At 32.0% G+C, this 23,170-nt stretch overlaps 2 protein-coding genes across 2 annotated transcripts; one reads left to right on the top strand and one right to left on the bottom strand.

Annotated features, from left to right (window-relative positions):
- Nucleotides 1-848: 848 nt before the first annotated feature.
- Nucleotides 849-5,041, bottom strand: LOC136818373 (lysosomal-associated transmembrane protein 4B-like). Its single transcript, XM_067074711.1, has 7 exons — nt 4,831-5,041; nt 4,346-4,481; nt 4,115-4,194; nt 3,715-3,837; nt 3,305-3,403; nt 2,770-2,892; nt 849-1,518 (listed from the first exon to the last, which is right to left on the bottom strand). The coding sequence occupies exons 1-7, from the start codon at nt 4,969-4,971 to the stop codon at nt 1,456-1,458; spliced, it is 765 nt and encodes a 254-aa protein (XP_066930812.1). The 5' UTR covers nt 4,972-5,041; the 3' UTR covers nt 849-1,455.
- Nucleotides 5,042-11,854: 6,813 nt separating this feature from the next.
- Nucleotides 11,855-20,548, top strand: LOC136818384 (serine/threonine-protein kinase Sgk1-like). Its single transcript, XM_067074720.1, has 19 exons — nt 11,855-12,019; nt 12,139-12,222; nt 12,615-12,693; nt 13,821-13,896; nt 14,560-14,647; nt 15,190-15,236; nt 15,478-15,535; nt 15,769-15,852; nt 15,973-16,035; nt 16,183-16,251; nt 16,569-16,612; nt 16,838-16,906; nt 17,067-17,103; nt 17,287-17,373; nt 17,568-17,771; nt 17,919-17,969; nt 18,141-18,230; nt 19,652-19,709; nt 20,217-20,548. Exons 1-19 carry the CDS (start codon nt 11,897-11,899, stop codon nt 20,327-20,329), a joined length of 1,524 nt encoding a protein of 507 aa, XP_066930821.1. The 5' UTR covers nt 11,855-11,896; the 3' UTR covers nt 20,330-20,548.
- Nucleotides 20,549-23,170: the final 2,622 nt, after the last annotated feature.

The following is a 23,170-nucleotide window of genomic DNA, read 5'->3' on the forward strand; positions in this document are numbered from 1 at the left end:
ATTTTGGCGGGAACTAATTTTGACGAGCGGCAAAAATCCTGAAAATTTTTAATTTTGGCGAGAACTTATTTTGACGATTGATGAATGTTTTTAATTTTGGCAGGAACTAATTTTGGCGAATAACAGCGTAAATCTGTTCTATTTTACCATATTTGAGGCCTTATTTGTGAACTCAAAAAGTTATTTAGGCAAAATACCAAAAAATTTAATTTTCGTGAGAACTTATTTTGGCGAGTGAGCAAAATATTTAATTTTGGCGGGAACTAATTTTGGCGAATTTTGTCTAAATTTGCCAAATTCGCCAAAATTAGTTCCCGCCAAAATAAGTTCCCTTAAGGTAGCCATTTTTAGTCTATTCAGTATATTACAAGATATTTTTGAGAGGGAGGACGCGGATTAGGCACGGGAAAACTTTTTATGACCAAAATAGTGACGCCATAGGAAAAAACGCAAGGGAAAATAAGGGGTAGACAAATAGCTTATTTTCAAAAGTCAAAATAATCGAAAATGATTGATACCATCTGAAAGAGCATGAAGTTCTGAGCAAAAAAATATATTACAACAACTCTATGACTAAAAGACACAAAGAAATACAGCCGCCTGAAGTTCTGGAATAGACTAAAAATGGCTAGGTCGTAGAAAAGATGTCACGGAACCCAAGGCTTGCCCCCTACTAATTGAAGCTATTTTTCATCAAAAGAATATATCTTGAAAAATACAGCTAGAGTAATAGATTTTGCCGGAGGTATTTTTACGAAATTTGGGCAGGTGAAATCTCCTGAAGAGGAGAGAGTTTTTTTTATTCACAACTATTTAAAGAAAGTTTAAAAAAAATAGAGAAGGAAGAATTACCAGCACATACTTTTTCCGAGAAAAATAAGAAATTTTGATACAAAAACTGAAAAAAGTACAATGGAAAAAAATGAGAAGGATGCAGAAAGCAGCTGAATTTCTTTTTTGACGAAAAGATATTCAAATCTCATCTGTACCCCGCGTATGAAAAAAGTTCTAGGTCAAATGGAATAAGACAAATTGTTAAAGATAAAATTTTATAAATTGTACATGCCAGCAAAGTTTTTAAGAAATCAAATTCTTAAGCTACCTGTCAGAATCTTTAAAATCTTATAAAAAAAAGCAAGTCCCAAATCGAAGTTTCATTGTTATAAAATAGTATCTTCAAATAAAAGAAAGCACACAATTGATTCCCTCTCAATACTTAGCTAATAAACTTAACTTAAAACAGAACTAAAAGTATTTTTCAATACAATTCCCAAGAAGTACCTTACAGCCTTCAAAACTATAAAAGATTACCATGATAATAAAGTTTTTATTTTTTTAGAAAAACTGAGTAAATTTGCGAAGTAAATTATGAATGAATGAGGGTGAAAAACTGCGCCCACACACCTCATGCGAGTTGACACACACCGTCATTTCGAATGGACATACTTTGTACGTTTATTGGATGTAAGCAGGTGGAGGGCTGGTCTTGACAACGTCATCGTATGTTGGCAACAAATTCTGAGAAGAACAAAATGATTTATCGATATTAATGACATTAACAAAACTATAGTATATTTTTATTCTACCGTTTTTTTTCAAATTTGAAGGTAAAAAATTTAGTCAGGCAAAATTTTCGTTGGGGGAAACTTGGTCAACTTTTTGGAAATCTGTATACCAACCCCCTGGAAGTTGAGCAAAAATACTTTCGTGGGGAGGGGGGACTTGCCTAAAAAACTCGTCACTTTTCCCCGGTTAAGTTTTCCCCATTGAAGTATCTGTCTAAACGTAAGTTATGGTTGGTAAACCTGCGGAAATGGAAGTACTAATAAGTGTTAGAATCGGAAATTCTCTTTTAACTTAAATTATAGTTTTATTTTGACTCCGACAATCTTCAGAGTGTACAGTAAGCTTGGATTTATTTTCAAAATGGTGCACGTATATTACGAACAGAATTTTAAGGCATGCTAAATTTGAGGACTTTTTTTCTTATATTGTATAATTTCATCTATTCAGTCAAGAGGAGCTACGAAAATTGTATTATCCGCCATTATGGAAATTAGACCACGTGGATATGAGATGATAGTTTGTTGACAAAAGACGACCTCCACACATCGTAAGATGAAATGTGATCACAAGAAAAAGACTAACGAAGAAAATTGTAACAAGAGTATTTTGACCACAGAGAAAATAGACGAAAATAAAATGTTTGAATATTGAGTTTCGTATTCGTATGCCAAACATAGAAAAACCATTACACTGTATTTTGTTGTTGACATTGGTCTCGTTAGAGCCGCCCACCCACTAAAAAGTTGTCAGTGTATGAAAAATTAGACTGATCAATTCGAACACCCCTCATTTTGTTAACTTTCCCTACCATTATTTGAAATGGGTTCTTCCAGAAAAAAAACCCTCGTAGGGGGTAGAAGACATACTGTCCAGGGGGCCGATTTGATGCTTGTCCAGGGATAAAACGCGTGTCCGGGGGGTGAAAAATTTAAATGCCCAGGGGTAGATCATTGAAAAAATAATATCCTCCACCCCCATGAACGAATTTTTTCTGGAAGAGCCGAATTCGTAAAAATAGTTTTCAAAAGCTTTTGACTAATTATCCACCTAACCAAACATACCCACTTAAAACCAAGATAATAATTATAGGGTCACATAATCATGAATTTTAGTGGCGTGTAGGTCTAAGCAAACAAATACGGTATTTTGTTGTGTTAAATGACATCAGAGACGTTAACATTAACAACAAAAGAGAAGAGTTACCATGGTTTCCATATCTCCTTGGTACAACAAAATGGCAGCTTGGTTGTCAGTGCGGACGTTTCTTCGTTCTTCCATTTTCTTGCAATGGCAATAACATTCCCAAACAGTATTAGCGAAATAATACTATGATGTTAAACGAGATTGATGTTTTAGAAAACAGATAATTATAGAAAATTATATTATACTTCTTTTCTAATTCAATCTTAAACTGTTACAAAATGATATCATACCAGAAAATATTTCCTCGTATGAGCTATTCCTCATCTTCCCAAAAATGGTAAAGTCACATCAACATCAAAGAGCCTTTTTGTGTTTATTCTCAGTATTCTTAGGGCCACCCATGAGACAAAATTTTAAGACATCTTTTTAAAAATAAATTTTAGACAAATACAGTTTACTCTTTCTAATTCGATCTTCGAGGAACCAAAAACTTTCTTCAAATTAGAAAAGGATTCGAATTACAGAAAGATTCGAATAAGAGAGAGTTGACTGTAATCTTAATTTGAAAGTTAAATTAAAATGACAAAATCAATACCTTGACAGCAAGGACGACAATCCAGAAAGAAAACAAGACCATTCTGAAATGAGTTAAACTCATATTTTGAAGGTATTGACGATGGACTTCATCATGGGCCTGTAAAGAGAACAAATGAATAATTGATTCATTTGAAATGTATGTTGAAATGTATGTTGAATCTAGCTACTTAAAAAAAGTGAATTGGCTTTCCTGGGGGATGCATTGGCATTTGGGATCACTGAATTTTTTTTATCTGGCCTCAAAGTGATTTACACTTTTAGGTTTTTAACTCGGAGTGAATGAGATATGACATGGCTCACTGTAGCTTTAAAGAAACAATATTTAAAGCAAAAGTAGAACCCAACACCGGTGCACAAAATCGATACAATATTAGGAAGTATCATAAATATAGTTGGAGTGGTACTTACGGAGACTTCCAAGTAGTATTTCAGTTGTGGTGCATAGCTGGTAACGGTGGCAAAGACGAGGACCGATAAACACAAATCGAACACTTGTAAACAGAAGAAGGGCAAGATGTATCCGGACAATCTCTGTAAAAAAACATAATGTCATGTGCAATACTTATTTAGAAAAAACATTCGAGTGTTCTTTCATTCATTTCGACCAGTTCAATTTCAAAAACTTTAGTTTATCTACAGCAAAAGCATAAAACAAATATAACCCTTTAGAGTAAGCATATAACAATATTTAGTAATAATTCCAAGAGAAATCACACAAAATCATAAGTCAATAATATAAACAAACAGCTAGAACAATACATATAATTGTATATAATTATGAGTAAGATTAGCATTTTGTATTGCTTACCAGTGTGGCTCCATAGACCAACATGACAACAATCAAAAAGCTAAGGCAAGCAACAACCATAGCAATCATATTGTGGTTGACTACAAAATAAAATCATTATAGACCATTACTAGCTTCTTTCACGAAATAGGAAGGATTAAGTTCATTTTATAGAATTTAAATTTTCATTTTCTTATAAATAAGTATTATAGCAACTCGCACCAAATAGATTGAATCAAATAGACCACTTACTATTTTGTTGGTGTTGTTGAGAAAAATCACTGAAATGATTGATCACTTTCCATTCTTTCAAATGTTCAGACAATTCAGTTGACTGATGCTTTTTGATGTACGAAGAAAGGGATACAATCCAAAAAGCATGGCAAACCTAAAAGAATTTGGAAAGGCTTTAATACTCTGCAGAGGGTCTTTAAATTGAGTGCTTACTCTTCCCTCAATCTAGAAAAACAGACTCATTGATGGCCTTTTTTTCAAATAGAATGACTAATTCAACTTAATGTTTTACAGATCTAACATGTATTTCCATAAGACCCTTACAATATTGATACAAAACTACAAACGTTTTGAGTACTATTTATATATGGCAAATGATGTTGACATGTACATGTTTTCTGTACAAAAATATAATATACAGGAATGTGATTTTCATGATAGCTTTCAACTGTTTTGCTATTATTTTGTCCCTCAAAATAATGAAATTACAACATTGTTCATACCAAGTTGAAAAGACCAATCATGATAGTACCAATTCTGACATTCAAACACAAACAACATGATTTCGGTTTGCGATCAGTATCAGTTGAATCGATACGCACAACATCAATTGATGCTGCATTTGCTTCTTCTTCTTTTGTCATCTTGAACAAACTAACCTGATCTCAGTACAATTTTGTTTTGATTTTTCTATTATAATTCAATAATATGTTTTCTATTGTGGAAGTGAAAAATGTTAATATAATAATCATTTCAATTTTGTTTTATAATATGGTGTGACATTAATAAAGCCACTTGTGGCCAACACCCATGTTCATCAGAGGAGGGGAGCACAAGAACAAATTTAACTAAAGGGGACCTAAAATTCCCAAGAGGAGGAGCTAAAATGTGTGTATGTGTATCCTATAATGCAAATCAGCACTGAACAGAGCTTGCACTTTATGCCAAAGAAAAACCAAATCTATGCTTTTTTATACTTTTTCAAAAGTTTTCTAAAATTCATGCTCCATCATACTTACAAAAATTTAAGAAAACATAATTTAAGATTGAAATTATGTTTTTGCCATTAATTGTTTTTATTCAAAATTGTATCATATACAACATAACAGTGACGTTGAACTTTATCATACTAAGGCCTTGTCGTATATCTTATATATACCATTTCCTAAGAAAATGTTACCGTTCCCTTGTTTATTAATGACTAATGATTGATTAGGTGCAATTCAAGGGGTACAGGTATGGAATTATGGTGTAGTGATTGTGAGGGGTCAACATCCAGAAACCATAGGTTACCATACCCATAGCCCAGCGCTGGTCTTTTTTTTCCTTTGTCAAGATGGAATCAATACCAAAATAAGGGGGCAAGAGTCTCCCCTTAAAAAAAACGAGTTATCTTTCAGTCGGTATCTATAAAACAATATCAAATTTCAAGTTTTCAATTCAATTACCAATTTTGAGGAGGACCCACAATATGGCCTGCACATACCCAGAACATTTTCAGAACAGGTTTGGGCCACAAATTCTTTTTACTGTAAACAAACTACTCTCCACTCTTAGTTTATACCGTAAGTTGGTCTAATGTCAACATACCTCATCTAATAGACGTTTGGGAGAACTCAACTACCTATTAACTTCCACATATTAATTTATTCCAGCCATTTGGTACAGAAATAATTTGCTCCGTATTACGGGAAAGAACCCTAATATACTTTATAGCAAATCACAAGGGAAGATTTAAAGTATTATCACGTGCTAATTTGGGATAATGTTATCATACCAGATTTGAACAAAACTTATTTATAGGTAATAGCTAATTTTCTGCTGGTTTTTCTTGCATCAACTAGAGTATAAAGTAATTAATTAAGACCCTTGCGTTAGAGATAATTAAAATTTTAAAATCTTGATTCCCAATAAAGTCATCGCTGCTTTGTCAGCCATCTTGATTTTGGCTAAAGCTTACATAGTTTATATTTGAAAAATAACAGATAATTTCTAAACCTGTTCACAAAATTCCTGTAAATAATTATCTTTGTAGTATATAGCAGCAGAACAAAATGGCCATCTGCAAAATATCAAGGACCTTGCAAGCTGTCAAACAAAGAGAAGACATAAACATTGAGCGGTTTGTTTTGGTTTTTGATACAGATAAAGCAATCAGAAAAGAAACATGGCGAGAAGTAACATTTAAGACCTAGTATGAAAAATCTATGTTTTTGGGATTGAAACCCACCCGCCCGCTAACCTCTTCTAACCTAAAATTGATTTCTGAGTGACCCCTGCCCTCATCTCTGACCTGTGAGAAGTTTATATCCAAATTGGCAATAAAAACGAAAGTGGTCTCTTCTAGCCACAGTTTCTAGAAGGGTGAAGACCCCCCCTTAGGTAAGAGGACCCCCCCCCTTAAGTGCTGACTCCCCTTAGAAAATTCATCTAAAATTTCACCTCCCCCCCTTAGAAAATCATTATAAATGAAACGATTATACAAGAGTCATAATTTAAGGAAGATCCCCCTTATCTAAGAAACCCCCCCTTAGGTAAAGTCATACTTTTAACACCCCCTTGTTTTTGGTTTATCAAAACCAAAGACCCCCCCCCTAAATGTAGGGGGTAGAAACTATGTCTACTGATTGCTTCCTAGTGCTCCTTTGCAGCTGTTTATCAAATTTCCACCAATGAGCTTACTGCATTTCACACGGCCCTTTTTTTGGCACCATTGGCCTCTCAGTGCCTTGCACAAGAGGTGGCTCTAAAATCTCACCATTTGTATACCAAGTGACCCACGAAAAAGTTCAGACGTTTCCTGACATCTTGAGGCCGAACAAATGTCCCAAAGTGCTTGGAGTTTTGATATTTAGAAAGTAGATTATCCAAACTTAAAATTTGAGCCATCACTTTTTAAATTTGACCAACTTGTTCTCTACTTATGACCTTTTAAAGTCAAAATTCACTTTTCGGAAAGTGTAAAAAACATGTAAAAAAGAGGTATTAAATTTATGCAATCAATTAGAAAATCACTTACAAATTGACTTATTTAACGAGTTTTATGACATTAATAATCAATAAAAACACCTTTAAAAGTAATAAACGAGACTAGTTTTTATAAAAATTGGCGCTTTTGTAAATTTTTCAGATTTTTTTCAAAAACTGTAAATCAAAAACGTCTAAAAAATACCAAATTTGATACCTCTTTTTTACGTGTTTTTTACACTTTCCGAAAAGTGAATTTTGACTTTAAAAGCTCATAAGTAGAGAACAAATTGGACAAATTTAAAAAGTGATAGCTCAAATTTTAAGTTAGGATATCTACTTTTTAAATATCTAAACTCCAAGCACTTTGGGACATTTGTTCGGCCTCAAGACATCGAAAAACGTCTGAACTTTTTCGTGGGTCACCCGGTATTTGTTTTGATCCATGATCCTAAGGCTTAGGATTTTCAACTTCAATTCTCTGAAGAAAGCTGGAATTCAACGCGAGAGTTAGATTGTCAACAAATTGCTGTAAAAATAATTGAATAAAAGAAAAACTTAAAATCTTAAATATTTTCATTTTAAAGTATTGGTGCAAAAAAAGTGAAAATGGTTTTTCATTGGTTTATTCAAAACAGGGGATTTGAAAAACTTTCTATGTTTGGTTTTTTGCACAAACCCCTGTAACTATAAATAGGTGAGTACCCAGTTGCTAAGATTGGCTTAAAATAAAAAATGAAACCACTGAAAACAAAAGTAAAATCTGCACGCACTCCAAATCCCATAATCTTGATATAGGAGTTTTGGTCCATCAGGCTATGGTTCATACCGTAAGTTGGTCTAATATCGACATCCCTCGTCTAATTCCGACACCCTTCTTTAGGGACAGGAATAATATGAAAGTTTAAATCACTGATTGAAAAAGGATTGTTCCTCTCTGACCACTAAGCAAAGAAAAAAAGTTTCAACTTTTCTATCAATTTCAGCTGATAAAAAGGGTGTCGGAATTAGATGAGGGATGTCAATATTAGACCAAGTTACGGTAGTGTTTTCACGGCTAATTATAACTACAATTAAAATTATATCTGCGTCTCTAGCAAAGGTCTATGGCAACACAACTAATCATGATTTCATTTGAAAACTCAAAATAAAACTATAGCAAAAACTCCAAAAAGCTCCACGTTTCAATGAATGCAAGGTAAACAGCAACAATAATAAAGTTTTAATAGGTGTTTAATTTTGAGGTGTTTAATTTTGGGGTGTTTTTAATCAATTCAACATGGACATTGTAATTAGGAAAAGAGGTGTTAGTGAATAATATTATACATCAGTCTGGAAAGGAGGGAAATTTTATGCCAGAGCTGCGCCAACTTAACTGGGAAAAAATGAAGGCAGCAGATCTCAAACCTCAAATCCAAGCCGGAGATATCCAGGGCACAAGCCGCAACTTCCAGACTGGATTATACACCCATCATTGTGCATTGATCATGGTTATCAGGTTGGATTGCAATTCAATCCCACTTGGAAAAGAAGAGTTTTGAATCCACTTGCTGAACTGAATACTAGAGTATGAATTGATAAAACTGACAATATCCAAACTAGACACTAGAGCTAGGTATTTTGTTTAAAACTAAAAGCACACTAAAAAATCTAAATTGGCAAAATGTCATATTTTGGCTATAAACACCTGATCACCATCATCATTGATGGAAATCGGTCTACTCTAGAACAAGATATACAAAAATTTAAAAAGAATAATGTAGATAAATACCTCTAAGATACAATAAACTCTTTTTGGTACTATTTGAAAATGAGCAGACAATATATTTAATTTCGCTTTACTTCGCCATTTTTTTCAAGAGTTTTGTTTTTCCCTTTAAACATCTTCATGGACACACTCTCCTTGAAAAGTATACCCTACAATAGTAGGTACCTTTACTTAGGCACGTTTGCTCACGGATAATAATAAAAAATTGTATTATGGGTCCTGGGTAAGCTAGTCTGTGTCAATGACGATTTTGTGAATTTTGCTACGGTTAGTCTGTTACACGACTGTTAAACCAATGAATAAACCGTTTTGATAGCTTTAAAAATCGTATTTATGGGGAATTTGGACAAAAAATTAAGTCTTGATGTGTAATATCTACTTTTAATTTCATAAGAGTATGTTTTGTATCCTCAGAATAAAAATCAAAGATTTTTGGTTTTAGGGAATAAGAGCAGAGGTTGCTATTCCTGTCCTCCTAATTTCTCCCGCATAATGATATAGTCTCGTATCGAACGACTTTTTAGTTCAAAACGAGGCTGTATATATGTTTATTACTTTCACGGGGTAAAACAACATAATCTCAGCTGCTTGATGTATTTACACCAACAACATCAGATTTGTAGATTTGTACTGATGGATTTTGGTTGCTTTCTTCAAAGGTCTGATTAGAAAGGTTCACAGATATAATTTTGATAACTGATAAATATTTCTGTAACTGTAGGTAGGTTTAATACTTTTCATCAGCTTTTCATGAGAAAATTCGGCACTCTTGTTTCACTGACTTTTCAAACATCTTCATGATTGATGATGAAAAATACACTGTTGAAAAACAAAGTTTACTAATGCTTATTTTAGTGCAAGATCAACGCAAATACTTAAAATTCAAACTCTTGTCAGATTTCCCACCTCAACGCACATATCTCTTTTTATCTTCCATCAGATTTCAAATTTATGAAAATTTTTATGTTCTCATTTTTGGAAGAGGGGTGGAATATTTTAGCACGGAGATCCAGTCTAGTTCTAACCTTTACTGTTCAGTCTGACACCTTTCCAAATGCAAAGAAGGCTCTTTTCTATACCTAGAGTAACTGGGTTAGGATGTCTCGCGCAAAACATGCTAATTTTACCTTTGAATAACACAGGGTAATACCCCACACAATGCAATTGCAAGGATACTTCTGACTGCTGTTATGTTTTAAATGAAAATAGACCCTTTCTTTGCTATTCGCGATTTCATGTTGAATGAATTAAAAACTAACTCCAGCCAACTCTAGTATCAAAACAATGACAAGAAGAACATTAGCGAGTTATTGTTTTAATGTTAGAGTTTTTAATTATTCAACATGACATTGCAAATAACAAAAGGTCTATAATGAGAATTTTTCCAAACAGAAGAGAGAGAATGAAGTACCGTAACTTGGTCTAATGCCGACACCCCCTCCTCTAATTTCGACACCCTTTTTATCAGCTGAAATTTATTGAAAGGTTGAAACTGTTTTTCTTTACTTAGTGGTCAGAGAGGAATAATCCTTTTTCAATCAGTGATTCAAGCTTTCATATTATTCCTTTCTCTAAATGAAGGGTGTCGGAATTTGACCAACTTACAGTAGCACTCAGTTACTACATACAAATCTACAAATTTGAATTTATTAGCTTATTTATATCAACCTAATTAATACCAAATTATTATTATATTTTAATATTAAATTAATCAAATGTAAAACAAAAATTTCAGCTTGATATCTTTCAACCACGTCTGTTAGCGTTCAAATGTTACCTACCTTGAGTTACCTTGAGGTAGGTACCGTGACGTCAAAACATTTTTGAAGACAACATAGTGTATTTTATTTTCTAATGTATCTCATTTCACTGAAGATTAGTGCCAGAGCACCATGAAACTCTGAGTTTGAAATATAGATATTAAGTCGACTCTTTATTATATCAGCATGATACCTAAATCTATAGGAGAACTGGTGGTAAACTTGATCCTTTATTTCAGAATCAACAATTTGGATTTTTTTTTGAGAAAGCAACAGGTCACTTTCATCACCTTTCTTAGACCATAGAGAGCATTTTCTATCTCACAACAAAATTTCACCCCAAAACGTGCAGAGATTAATCACAATATCATGTTGTATAATAATTAAAAAATCAGTATCAAAACAATGACAAGATAATGTCTAAATAATAAACACTTTTACTAATGATGAATAACTGTCCCATTGTAAAATAAAGCAATCAACTGAGGAAGCACACTGCTATTGTTTTTATGATTCTTTTTTAAGAACTGCTATGTTTATGCAAGTTCAGCATTTTTTCATAGCTTTAGTTTATTATTTGCTAATGGTATACATGTTTTTTTTTATTAAGCATACAAAAATCCGAAAACATATATAGGGTTGAATTAATGAAGAAATCAGAGCATTTTGGGGGACTTGTCTTTCTTCTAATTTTTTTTAGGAATTTGGAATTTTAATTTTCCTTGAAACAGTCCTTTTTCAGAGTTGTTTTTCTCCACCGTCAGATTCCTGAAATTTGGAAAAACAGAAACGACTAGGATAACTATGATTTTCCATGTTAATTTTCCTTAATGCCAGGACTTGCATATTGCAACTGTTTTGGGTGATGTTGAATACTCTTCTTTAAAAAGGGCTAACATAAAACCAAGCAGATATGCTTCATTATGAATGATATAATACTTCATTAGAGTGAACTGTAAAAAAGTAACATTGGTGTGAAGATTGCTAGGTACCAATCTAATATGAGTAACAAAGAAGGAAATTACGTTATTTTGATATGTTTTAAATTTTTTTCTTGAAGTTGATTAAATAGAAATGCCAAAAAGCCCAGCTACTCAAAATGTGCAAACAACAAATAATAGTAACAAAGATCTAGGGATTAGTGTTCCTGACTCACAGACACTTAGTTCTGATGCAAAAAATTCAAAGAAGTACACTGTAAGTATAAGTATTCTAAATAATTTTCATTCAAGTTTTGCATTTTTAACACCTTTTGTCGATTTGTCAAATTATTTGCATTTGAAAATTATTTATATTGAATTGTTTTATGTTTTAAGGTTTACAAGGTAGCTGTTGAGGCAAATGGCCGAAAATGGTTTGTTCTTCGAAGATATAATGAGTTCCATACACTGTATGATAAGGTTAGAAATTTATGGCTTGGAAACGTTTTGTGCTACAATTGATAATTTTTTGTATTTGCACTGTTTCTGTTTACCTTATTCTGTGCTGCTGTGTAATCAAAAATTTTCTTATAGAAATTTCTTGAAAATATTTGTATTAAAAACTCATTCTGAAAAAGAAAAAGATTAAAGTGGCATTTTGTCATCTATCATAAGTGTAACTTAATTACAACTAATGTTTCCTTGATAGGAAAACCAAAACCTTTTAATTGTGACTCTGTAACTATTCTTGTAGCAAAAAAATGCTCAAACAATATGTATGCAAATCCTGTGTTAATGCATCTTTTGCTTTTTTAGCTGACAACTTTTTGACATGTTTATTTACATATGAATCATTAATTTTTTCAATATAGGTCAAAAAGGTTTATCCTGAACAGCTTCACAACTTTAAGTTGCCAGGCAAGAAATTGTTTGGGAACAATTTTGACCCAGGTAAAAATTTTATACGCCCTCTATCAAATTATCCCTCAAAATTTTAAATTCAAAAACTGAAATGAAAATTTAAAAGATTAAAGAGGTATTTCATTTCACTGGAGTTTGTTTACGTGAATAAAAAACAAAGAGATTGATTTTATCAACTTTGTTTAGATAAGCTTAATTTGATTTGCTCTGTTTTGATGATAAATCTTATAAACACCTTTGTGTTATAATCTTTGTAGAACTTTGCAGAAGAATTTACATCATTTTTTGTTGCATTTTCTCATGTTCTTGTAATAAAGATATTTTTGTTGTTTTCAATAAAAGAAACTAAAAGTTGCCATCTGGTGTATCAAAAAGTAATAAATAATGAAAGACTTTCATAAAAAGAGAAACAAGTTTGATATATAAAAGTGAAATGTACTTGCTTTTTTGTTCTTTTTATCAATGAAACTTTTTGAATAAAATATTCCATCATTTTTTGAAAAATGTAATATTGAAAAATGGACTTTTTAAACAAAATTCAAAGGGAAATAGGATCTGCAACATATTTTTGTACATAAACACTAGAGCCTTGATACTTGTGTAAACAACCTAAGTATTTTTCTCAAGTCAAGCACTATCAGATTTCTTCCTAATCAATCTTTTTTGACAATCAGAATTATTTTCCTCCTCTTATATTAGTTTTACAGTAATGTACATTGTCTCCTCCTGATTAGATTAGCAAAATTGACATGTGATTACACAAAGATTACCCCTTTTTATCACATTGATTTATACATGAGAAAATTTGCATCTATCCTCGTTCATTTCCCTTGTCCCTATACACTGACCAATTAAAACTATATTTGAAAAGCAATATCAGCCTGCCTCTTCATATTTACATCAAAAAAATATCATACAAGTAAAAGATGTATCCTTATTTCTGTTCCCATACTTTGATTTGAAATTAAATCGTCTCCTACCTCTATTACTCTGCCATCACCATTGGCGTCCTTGTCTCCTTGTGTTCTCGTCATACAAGTCAATTCATCTAAGTGAATGAAAATAAGCACATATCTATCCTTCCTATAGCTGTGAAGAAAGTGCTTGACAAATAATTCAGTCATGGTTCTAATGCTTTTATCACTCCGTTCTTACAGATTTCATTAAAATGCGAAGAGAGGGTCTTGATGATTTTGTAAGGAAAATATTAGGATTACCAAATATATTCAACCAGTAAGTAATGATGAGAGTTGCTTGATTTTTCATGTTTTTCTACAACTCCTTATAAAATAAGATTAATACTATCAAAATTATTTTTTTGTCAAACTAATTTAAATGTGAGATGGTTTTCTTATGTTAATGCTCTCTTCCCATAGCGTCAGCCCCCCCTGGAAACTGGGGAAGGAAATCACTCTAAAATATTCCCGAAAAACTTAATGGTTGGCTTCAATTACTTAATTTAAAGTTCATGAAGCTGAAAAATTTTGTCTGCGGGGGAATATTTTAATATGAAATATTCAAAATATGTAAAATATACTATCTTCTATCTTTTAATATTTTACTTGGCTCTGCAACATCGATCACAGACACAGACAAAACTATCTTCTACTTTTTTTTCCTGGGACAAATTTTAGAAAGTGTAGATGGTGGCAAATCTTGAGAGCTATAAACAAATTTTTAAATTATTGGGGGACTTAACTTTTTGTCTGGGACCTAAACACTGGCTGAGGATATGGCTCTTCCACGTTATAGGTGAAAAATACCAAAAATTAAAGAATTTGTTAGAAAGTTGTTCTCAATCAGGTTTCAATCAAAATAAGAGTTCTATCTTTCAAAAGGTTAACCTTCCAGTGCATTCTTAAAAAAACAGTTTAATGACCTGCTTCATTTTCATAGTGCTGACGTCAGAGAATTCTTCCAATTGGATAACCCCCGAAATTCTTCAATAAATATTGATGAAGAAGAAGATGAAGTTGCAGAAGTTGTAAGAATCCATTTTTGTTCGCATTGTATGATGTCGGTTATGCCAAATTATACAAACCACCAAAGAAATTCTGAAATTCTGAAAAAAGAGCCATTTAAAAAAAGTTGGAAATGGCAGCAGTGTACAAGATACAAACTTTCCCTTTTTTGATAAAATCTAGTTTCACCAGCCATTAATATTTTGTATTACTTTATACCCTCAAGAAAGCTTTTTTATAAAACTAAAAGCTAAAAGCTTTTTAAATTTGTTTTGGGAAATAGGCTCTCAAGAACTAAAGCATAATTTGAAAAAATATATAAAATCCCAGCATGTTGTACTTTCTTTCTATTGATAAACCTGTGTTGTCTTGATCTGAAAATCTATTCAAAATAAAACTTTTCTTTTTCAAAATGTTAGAGACTTTACTAATGAAAACTTTTTCTTCAAATATGGCTTATTTTCAGGTACTTATAATAAATTTTTTTAATTTTCTTAAATCTAAAATCAAACACTGTATTTGTGTGATCTGAGACTCGTTTTTGATACCTTCTTATCTTTCTAAGGCATCAGAGTTGGAAAATGTTGACCTTGGGCAATCTGAATCAAAGAAGTAAGTTTATTAAAGTCTATTTAAAGGAAATTATTTCAAAAACGAACTTTCATATTTGCTCTCTCTTAAGTTTGCATGGATTTATCTTTCAGAAACTAATTTCTTTTTCAGTGAGCCTAACTTTGCTTTTATCCAATTCTAAGGTGTTTGTAATCGAGTTTTTCAATTGATTTGTAAAATATCTGTCATCTTACTGGTTAATTTCACTGACAATGATGAAATATTCATCTTACAACTTCAGAGCGAAACCAAGTGATTTTGCATTCTTAAAAGTGATTGGTAAAGGAAGTTTTGGAAAGGTAATAACTCTGAACAGTAACATTTTTTCTTTGGAAAATAAAGATATCCTTGGGTTTTGATTTACCAAAATGTCTAGATTTATGTCCCCTTTGATTTAGTTTTCAATCATTCCCCTCGCTTTGATTCAGTGTTGATGGAAATCATGAGTGTTTAATTGATAAAAGTACAATGATCAATGTTTGGAAGAAATCTAAACCATAAAGTTTCAGCAAGTTTAACTTTTTTGATTTAGGTTTTGCTGGCAAAACACAAAACTGAAGAAAAATTTTATGCAATCAAAGTCCTGCACAAAGCAGCTATTCGTAAAAGAAATGAGGTATGATACTTACCTCATTGTTTTTTCAGTTTTTTTTTAAATTGGAACAAGATCATTGCATTTGCAAAGACATAATGTAAAATAAAGTAATATTTTGAATTTGATGGATACTTTTTACAGGCGCGACATATCATGGCTGAAAGAAATGTTCTTTTGAAGAATGTGAAGCATCCTTTCCTTGTTGTAAGTATTTCATGCAAAATTAACGATTGAGGATTCATTTTCATCTCCAATTCAATACCGATGCATAGAATATTTTATTCAAAAAAACCTTCGATAATGCAATGAAATGTGATTTGATGATGTGATTTTTCCTCGACTTCTTTATAGGGGCTGCACTACTCATTCCAAACTTCAGATAAATTGTATTTCGTTTTGGATTATGTAAATGGTGGAGAGGTAAAATCTTACAACTTTAAACCATTTTTTGATAAATTGACTTCAAAGAAGTTTTGCTACTGAGGAGCCTTAGGGAGTTTTTATCATTTACAGGAGGAGATAACGAAGCCTCAAGGTCAGCTGGTCAAATTAAAATCAAAGTGCATAAAGTATAAGGAAAACTGTCTCAGCTATGTACTTTATACCAGAAGAAGTTCCAAGAAATACAGGGGCGATAAGGCTATTAGAAATTCAAGGACTAGTAAGCGACGTGTTGAACGTGTTGCTTTTCCTTTCAACCTGATTTACATTCTCATTTTTCTTATCCTTTTTTTCAGTTGTTCTTCCATCTTCAACGAGAAAGATACTTCCCAGAACATAGGTTTGTAAATTTATTTGTTAAATAAGATAAAAAGGGTTTGTAGGGTAATCAGTGCTCGTTTTCGAATTGGTTTTATATTTTTTGTGTTAAGTACTTAGCACCTAGTTTTTGCTTAAAGTACCTTAAAGTGGGTAAAATTCCTTCCTGGATTGCTCTTATTTTTAAGCCTACGACTTCCTGGTTTGAAAAAGGTTGTTTTTATATCACTATTCATTGAATTTATAGGGCAAGATTTTATGCAGCTGAAATAGGATCAGCAATTGGATATCTCCATGGACTTAAGATTATTTACAGGTATAATTCATTATATTTTATTACAGAGTAATGAATCCTTTGCAAAATGAAACGAAACTGAAAGCACTATTTTTCTCCTATAAACATCTGTTCAGATAATTTTGTATCTTGTAGAAATATAAATCCTTTAAATTTAATTAACCTTCGTAATTTATTTTAGGGACCTGAAACCAGAAAATATTCTATTGGACTCAAAGGTAAATTATTGGCTCATTGATTGCTTTTCAATTTCAAATATGGCATGATGTCTTTCCCATGAAATAACAATGGAGATTTTTAAGGTCTCCTTTGATAAATTTCTGGCTTACAAGCTTTCCTTTATTTTTCATACCAAATGGTTCGAATCTGATATTCTTATTTTTTTTCATGTTTTATTTTAGGGTCATGTTGTATTGACAGATTTTGGACTTTGCAAAGAAGGCATTGAAAATAAAGGAACAACATCAACCTTTTGCGGGACACCAGAGGTACTTAAGATCAATCGAGGTTTTCCTTTGAGCTGAATGGAAAAAAAAAACTTAAAACCATTGTTTGAGAACTTTAATTTGAATCATTAGCTTAAAATTATTTTTAGAGAAATTTAACTTGAATCATTTTGAGGCTTTATAAAAAATATTAGATTGAAGTTTTAGTTTTAATCTCACATCTTTTCTCTGTTTAGTATTTGGCCCCAGAAGTGTTGCGGAAGCAATCCTACGACAAATCAGTAGATTGGTGGTGTTTGGGAGCTGTCACATATGAAATGATGTATGGCTTACCACCTTTCTACTCAAGAGACACTGCAGAAATGTACGACAATATCCTTCACAAACCTCTACGACTACGAACCAATATTTCACAAAGCGCAAGACACCTTTTAGAACAGGTATCATTTTCATAATTTTATCTTTCTTTGTTTTGACTTTGTGTTTGATCTTTTCAAAATGATATTTTGGGAGGAATGTTTTTAATACAATTTTCTAGGAAATGTTTTTTTCTTATTTATTTACATTATCTTTATCTTTGGTTTTAGCTCCTCCAAAAAGAAAAGAGTAAACGTTTAGGAAGCTCAGAAGCTGATTTCGTAAGTATTTGCTTTTTTGAAAGTGTACTTTGTCTCAAATTAATTAGTTAATTTTTTTGTTGGATAATCTAGAATATTTTCGAATTCGGTTTTAGCAGCTTAATAGAAAACTTTATCTGATAAAAGCTGTTAAGGTTTACTAATAATTTTTATTTATGTTTGTTATTGTAGGACGAGATCCGATCACATCCATTCTTCCGTAGTATCAATTTCCATGATCTTTACAACAAGAAAATCGAGCCCACCTATAACCCTAATGTCGTAAGTTCACCATTAAATTTCTGTATCATTCATCATTCATTTATATTCATAATATTTCGTTCGGAAATTCATTCAGTATTTGAAACGTTTGAAACGTTCTGTTAACTTTGTGACTTGGTTCCTACAACCCTATGGTTTTTCGGTGTGACTGTTTATTTGTTTACTTCAATGGGATAAATTTACGTGGTGGTTTGATTTCGCGAATCGGGGTAGAAATAGAAATTATAGAATATAAAATCTTCCCATGAAAATGAACGAAACTTTCTTTTAAATCGAATTATTATAGTACACAACCATTTGATCAGACCGAAAGAGTAGATTTGCATTTTAAAAGATATTAAATATTTTCAACGAAATTTTGAACTCCCAAAATCCTTATTATTGTTCTCTAAGCTAAATTCATACTTTAGAAATATACGCTGACAAAAAATTAACAAATATATTAATTTCATCGTACTACAAATGAGGAAAAGTAAAAGAAGGACGAAAAGAAGGGACAAGAAAGTTGTTTTTATTTTGTAGAATTTTTGTGTTGAAATATGTGAATAATGTCACCCCCCTGCCTCATGGAACTTTTTCCCACATCGGGTCAAAAATTTCTACTTATTGGATAGAAATTCTTTGCTCTAAACTAGGCAAATTTCTGAGGGGCCCCCAACGGTCTGAACACGTCGTAAAAGCTCAAAATTTCAACATTAATCATCTCTCAGGTAGTACTTTCATTATAAAAGTACAACAAACAAGTTTTATATAAATTTGACAGACTTTTTATTCGGGTTTAAAGGCCCCCAAATTGTAGGTCAACTAACCCCAAAAGTTAGGTCAAACATTTTCGTCAAAATATCTAACTCAGAACAGTAAATATTGAAATGGACTATTTTCACCATTTCCTTAGTTCATTAGGACTAAGAAAATACCCTATCATCATAACTTAATTCCAATGATTTCGATTTAGAGAGGATTTATTTAAAAAATGTCTCAGTTCGGGTAATATCCAATCAACTTCCATTCAGATTTTCGTTGGAAAAAATTAATTCAAGTTAAAATTTTCTGTCCAGAAATAATCAATAAGATGTAACAGTATGCTCTGAAACAAATTTTTATGAAGTTGAACTATCGTTAGGGCTACAATGCTAAAAAATGAGAAACCTACATTCTCGGGGTTTACTACATTCTCGGGGTCAGGTGCTGTAACCTTTTTTGGAATATAGCGAGTGTGGCGTGTCCTCGCGGAGAAAACGATGAAGGTCATCATCATCATCATTGCTCGACCGCAGTCGAGACTAGACGCTGAAGATAGAAATTTCGAGAAATCCCTGGAATTTAATCCTGGTGAAAATTTATCCCATTAAAGTATTTTTCAGCTATTTTAAGCTTCTTTTTCCAAATTCTCATCATGAAACCTTTCAATGTATTTTCAGAGTGGTCAATTAGATTTGAAGCATTTCGATCCAGAATTTGTAAGGGAGCCAGTACCTGGTAAGTTGGCGATCAAAAAACGTTCTAAAATACTATTTGCTTTGGCGATCTCTTTTTATTCGGAAGCCAGTTTTGAATTCGTCATAAAAAAATTAAATTAGAATCGTCTGGTATGTCAAAGAGAGAACGATTATTGGTATTCATTGCAGTAATTAAATGGAAACCGCATTTTTTATTTGTTTGTTTACGTTGCGAGTGATGAGGTAACATCCGCTACGCGCAATGCGGCTTTCTCCTCTCTCATTCGGTCAGAAAATAATGAGAAGTTACGTTTTCAAAATTTTCTATGCGCTTCTATTAGAAAGTATATAAACAGCCCGTTTTTTTAACACGATAACATGCTTTATTATCTTTCTTCTCTAAAAAATACTTCGACCTAACGATACCCTAACAAATTTGATACTTCGATCATTGAAACCGCAAATCAGAACTTTAAAGAGTCGAGGTTCTCCTGTTTTTTTTTGTATTATCCAAATTACAAAAATTCTTCAATTTTCCCTCTCGTAGCATCTGTGACAAAGGCCGATGGAAGTCAAGTCATTTCTGCAAGTGTGGATGACCCTGATGAAGCATTTGTTGGATTCACTTACGTACCCCAATCCGAAGATTTAGTCGAATAAATGCATTCACCTGTGGCTCAATGCTGGTCACAGTATGGCGAATCATTTCTAGAAAATATAGTTGTTTACTTTCTCTTCGCAATATTCATGTCTGGTTGATTTATAACGTCGATGGACATACCGTGAAGCATTTATGGAGAACTGAACCAAGGTCCATTTTTTCTGTAATATTACAAATTTGTTAATAAAGAATAAGAGAGTGGTAAGGCAAAAATTTTATTTTACTTTTTTTTGTACTTTTTGTTTTGATTTAGATAACTTATGAACAATTCAGAATTATAAAAAACAACCTCTAGCAACTTTTTAATAATAGAGAACAAATTTAAAACAGGTTGGGAAAATTATTAACTGCTACTTTTAATATTAATCTTTTTTGATAATTTATTCTTTAGATATTTCTTGAGATGTGTTTATTTTTTCGTTACTGACACCTTTATTCGAACGCCATTATTTTTTTTATAATTCTGTGCAACTTAGCTTCTAAAAGCAAGTAAGACTTCATAAAATTCCAGGCTTCACTCTTTTAAACCATACTTAACTTAGACTACTAAAAATTGGTGTTGAAATATAAAAGAAATCATTCAATTATCTGTTAGTATTTTTCCTCCTTTTTTGTTTATTTTATAAATTTTTTTAAAGAAATATTATCATTTTCCCGTTGTTGTACAATATATGACTAAAAACTTATATATTATTCCGTGCAGTGTATAGATTTTATTCTATGTTCATTTGTGTTTTTGTGCAGTAATTTGGCAATGGATATTGACTGACAATTCTGATAATACTAAATGGGGGGAGTGTATTTTATTTGAGTATGTTTTCGAGCATGAAAGGTTGGTTCGAGGTTTTTTTCATTTTCTTTTTTTTATCGGAAAAGGTAATGTTTTTTTGTAAGCATACGTGGGTGGTTGAATTCTCAGTTGCTTAAAACTTGTCAGAACAATTTCATTCAAATTTTCAACAATCGAGACAAACAAACATTTTTCAGGTGGTTTTTTTATTACAACTATATCTTTAGTTTTATTAATTTCATAAAAATTTCACTCATTTAATAAATATTCTATACAACTAAATAATAAAAATGTATTGAAATTCATTTAGTCAAAAAACGGAATGAGAGTTGGAATGAGTTAAAAATTTTCAAATGCTAACACATCAGTGTCTCAGTGGGGTCCGACAAAAACTGACACTTATGGTGTCCAAGAGATTGAAAAGTTTTTTTCTTTGAGTTTCCAATATCAACTCATCCTTAGATATCTTCTATCAACATTAAACATCGTTCCAATGGTTCACCTAACACTTCGCATATTTCCAAACATTTTGATAAATTTTGTTCGCAATACCTTTCTGTCGAACCACCTTGATTCTAGAAGAGGGAAAAGAAACAAGTCAAAATATAGTTATTTACAATTTCATGAATTGCAGGTTCAGATACTCATTCGAAATACACATACCTGAGAATCATAAAACATTCATGGTTATTTCTGTAATTTTTGCCTCCTAGAAAATTGTTAAAATTAGTTTACTACTGTAGAATGTATTAATTTAAGTTTAATCTTCAATTCAAGGGAAAATAAAAAATGGTGCACGAAGGACCAAAAACGTTGGAGAAAAGAAGATCTCAAAACAACTCGCCTTGTTCAGATGATGTGGTTTTCCTCCTGAAGTTGTAAATGCTGATGTCAACACATTGCATAACAGAAGAGCCACGAAGAATACGGTGAATATCGTCTTCACTTTCATTATGAGTTTGTGTTTCTTGGCTTTTATTTCTCTGAAACAAGTAAATTTAAACTTAAAATCTTTCGAACCCTTTTTCAAACTTTTGAGAGACCTTCAACGAAAGAAACTCCAATAAAAAATAACATTCTTTGAATTATAATTTATGCTGATTAATCTAAATGTAAAGATTTCTGGAGCTCCAAGCTTAAGTCCCTAACAAGTAAGCCATTTTACTTTGAACCATCATGAAGATGATTCTCATTATTTATAGTCTTTACTGGTTTCTAACCCCAACCCACTCTCGCAAAACCTATTTTGTTTGTGTATTTAATTATTGCCTTCTATACAGGGCACATTGTTTTTTCTATACCACTCATAAAACGTTAATTCTTTCAATATTTACTCAAGAAATTTAAGACCAATCTATTGAGGGTTACATAGACTTGCTTGATTGAACAAGTGCTCCTACCAACAACCGAATCCCACGACAAGAAAATAATTGGAGGATTAGTAACATATATCGAAACAAAAAAATAAATTCTTGTATAAACTGTACACTTCCAATAGATACTTCACTAAAGTATCGCCTCTCTCGAAATATTACAAACGTCGCCCATGAAAACCTATAACTCAAATATATTGTGTTTGTCAGACTCTTTTTCCTCTAAAACATGTAAAATGGATCTGTTTTGACTTCTAATCGCTAAAAAAGGTCCCCTGATAATTTATTCTGATAAACCGATAGCTTCCGAAATGATAAAACTTAATATAGAGTGCGATATATGAAGAATGAATGGAAACGTCTCATCGATCGTCTTTGAAGCAAAATATTGTGGCGAAGAAGGTTATTGACAATTTATATTTATTTGATTAATTAAGTCACATGGATAAGTTCGATACGGGCTATGAAAAGGGTTAATCAATTTTGAAGAGATTATCCCTTTCCAATGAGTCTTCTTTCATTAAATGAAACTTGGAAAGCCCGATGCGCGTCAAATATGACGAGTTTTCCAAATGGCCGAATTTCAAGATCGAAAAACTTTGTCAAATCCTTCCGTTATCTTGAGATCATATCAAAATGATTTCTAAACGTTAAATATTCAAAATTTGACAGTTTCA

The sequence above is a fragment of the Clytia hemisphaerica genome, unplaced genomic scaffold (assembly GCF_902728285.1).
Source record: "Clytia hemisphaerica strain Z4C2 unplaced genomic scaffold, Clytia hemisphaerica genome assembly, whole genome shotgun sequence".
Taxonomy (NCBI): Eukaryota; Metazoa; Cnidaria; class Hydrozoa; order Leptothecata; family Clytiidae; genus Clytia; species Clytia hemisphaerica.

Bases quoted from the DNA above. Each gene is read 5' to 3' on its own strand.
- LOC136818373 (XM_067074711.1), bottom strand. From the start codon at position 4,971: ATGACAAAAGAAGAAGAAGCAAATGCAGCATCAATTGATGTTGTGCGT. The intron at 4,482-4,830 runs GTATGAACAATG...AAATTCTTTTAG, and splicing joins TGATTGGTCTTTTCAACTTG to GTTTGCCATGCTTTTTGGAT. The intron at 4,195-4,345 runs GTAAGTGGTCTA...TTTATTTTGTAG, and splicing joins TCAACAACACCAACAAAATA to TCAACCACAATATGATTGCT.
- LOC136818384 (XM_067074720.1), top strand. From the start codon at position 11,897: ATGCCAAAAAGCCCAGCTACTCAAAATGTGCAAACAACAAATAATAGT. The intron at 16,907-17,066 runs GTATAATTCATT...AATTTATTTTAG, and splicing joins GGACTTAAGATTATTTACAG to GGACCTGAAACCAGAAAATA. The intron at 17,772-17,918 runs GTATCATTTTCA...CTTTGGTTTTAG, and splicing joins CAAGACACCTTTTAGAACAG to CTCCTCCAAAAAGAAAAGAG.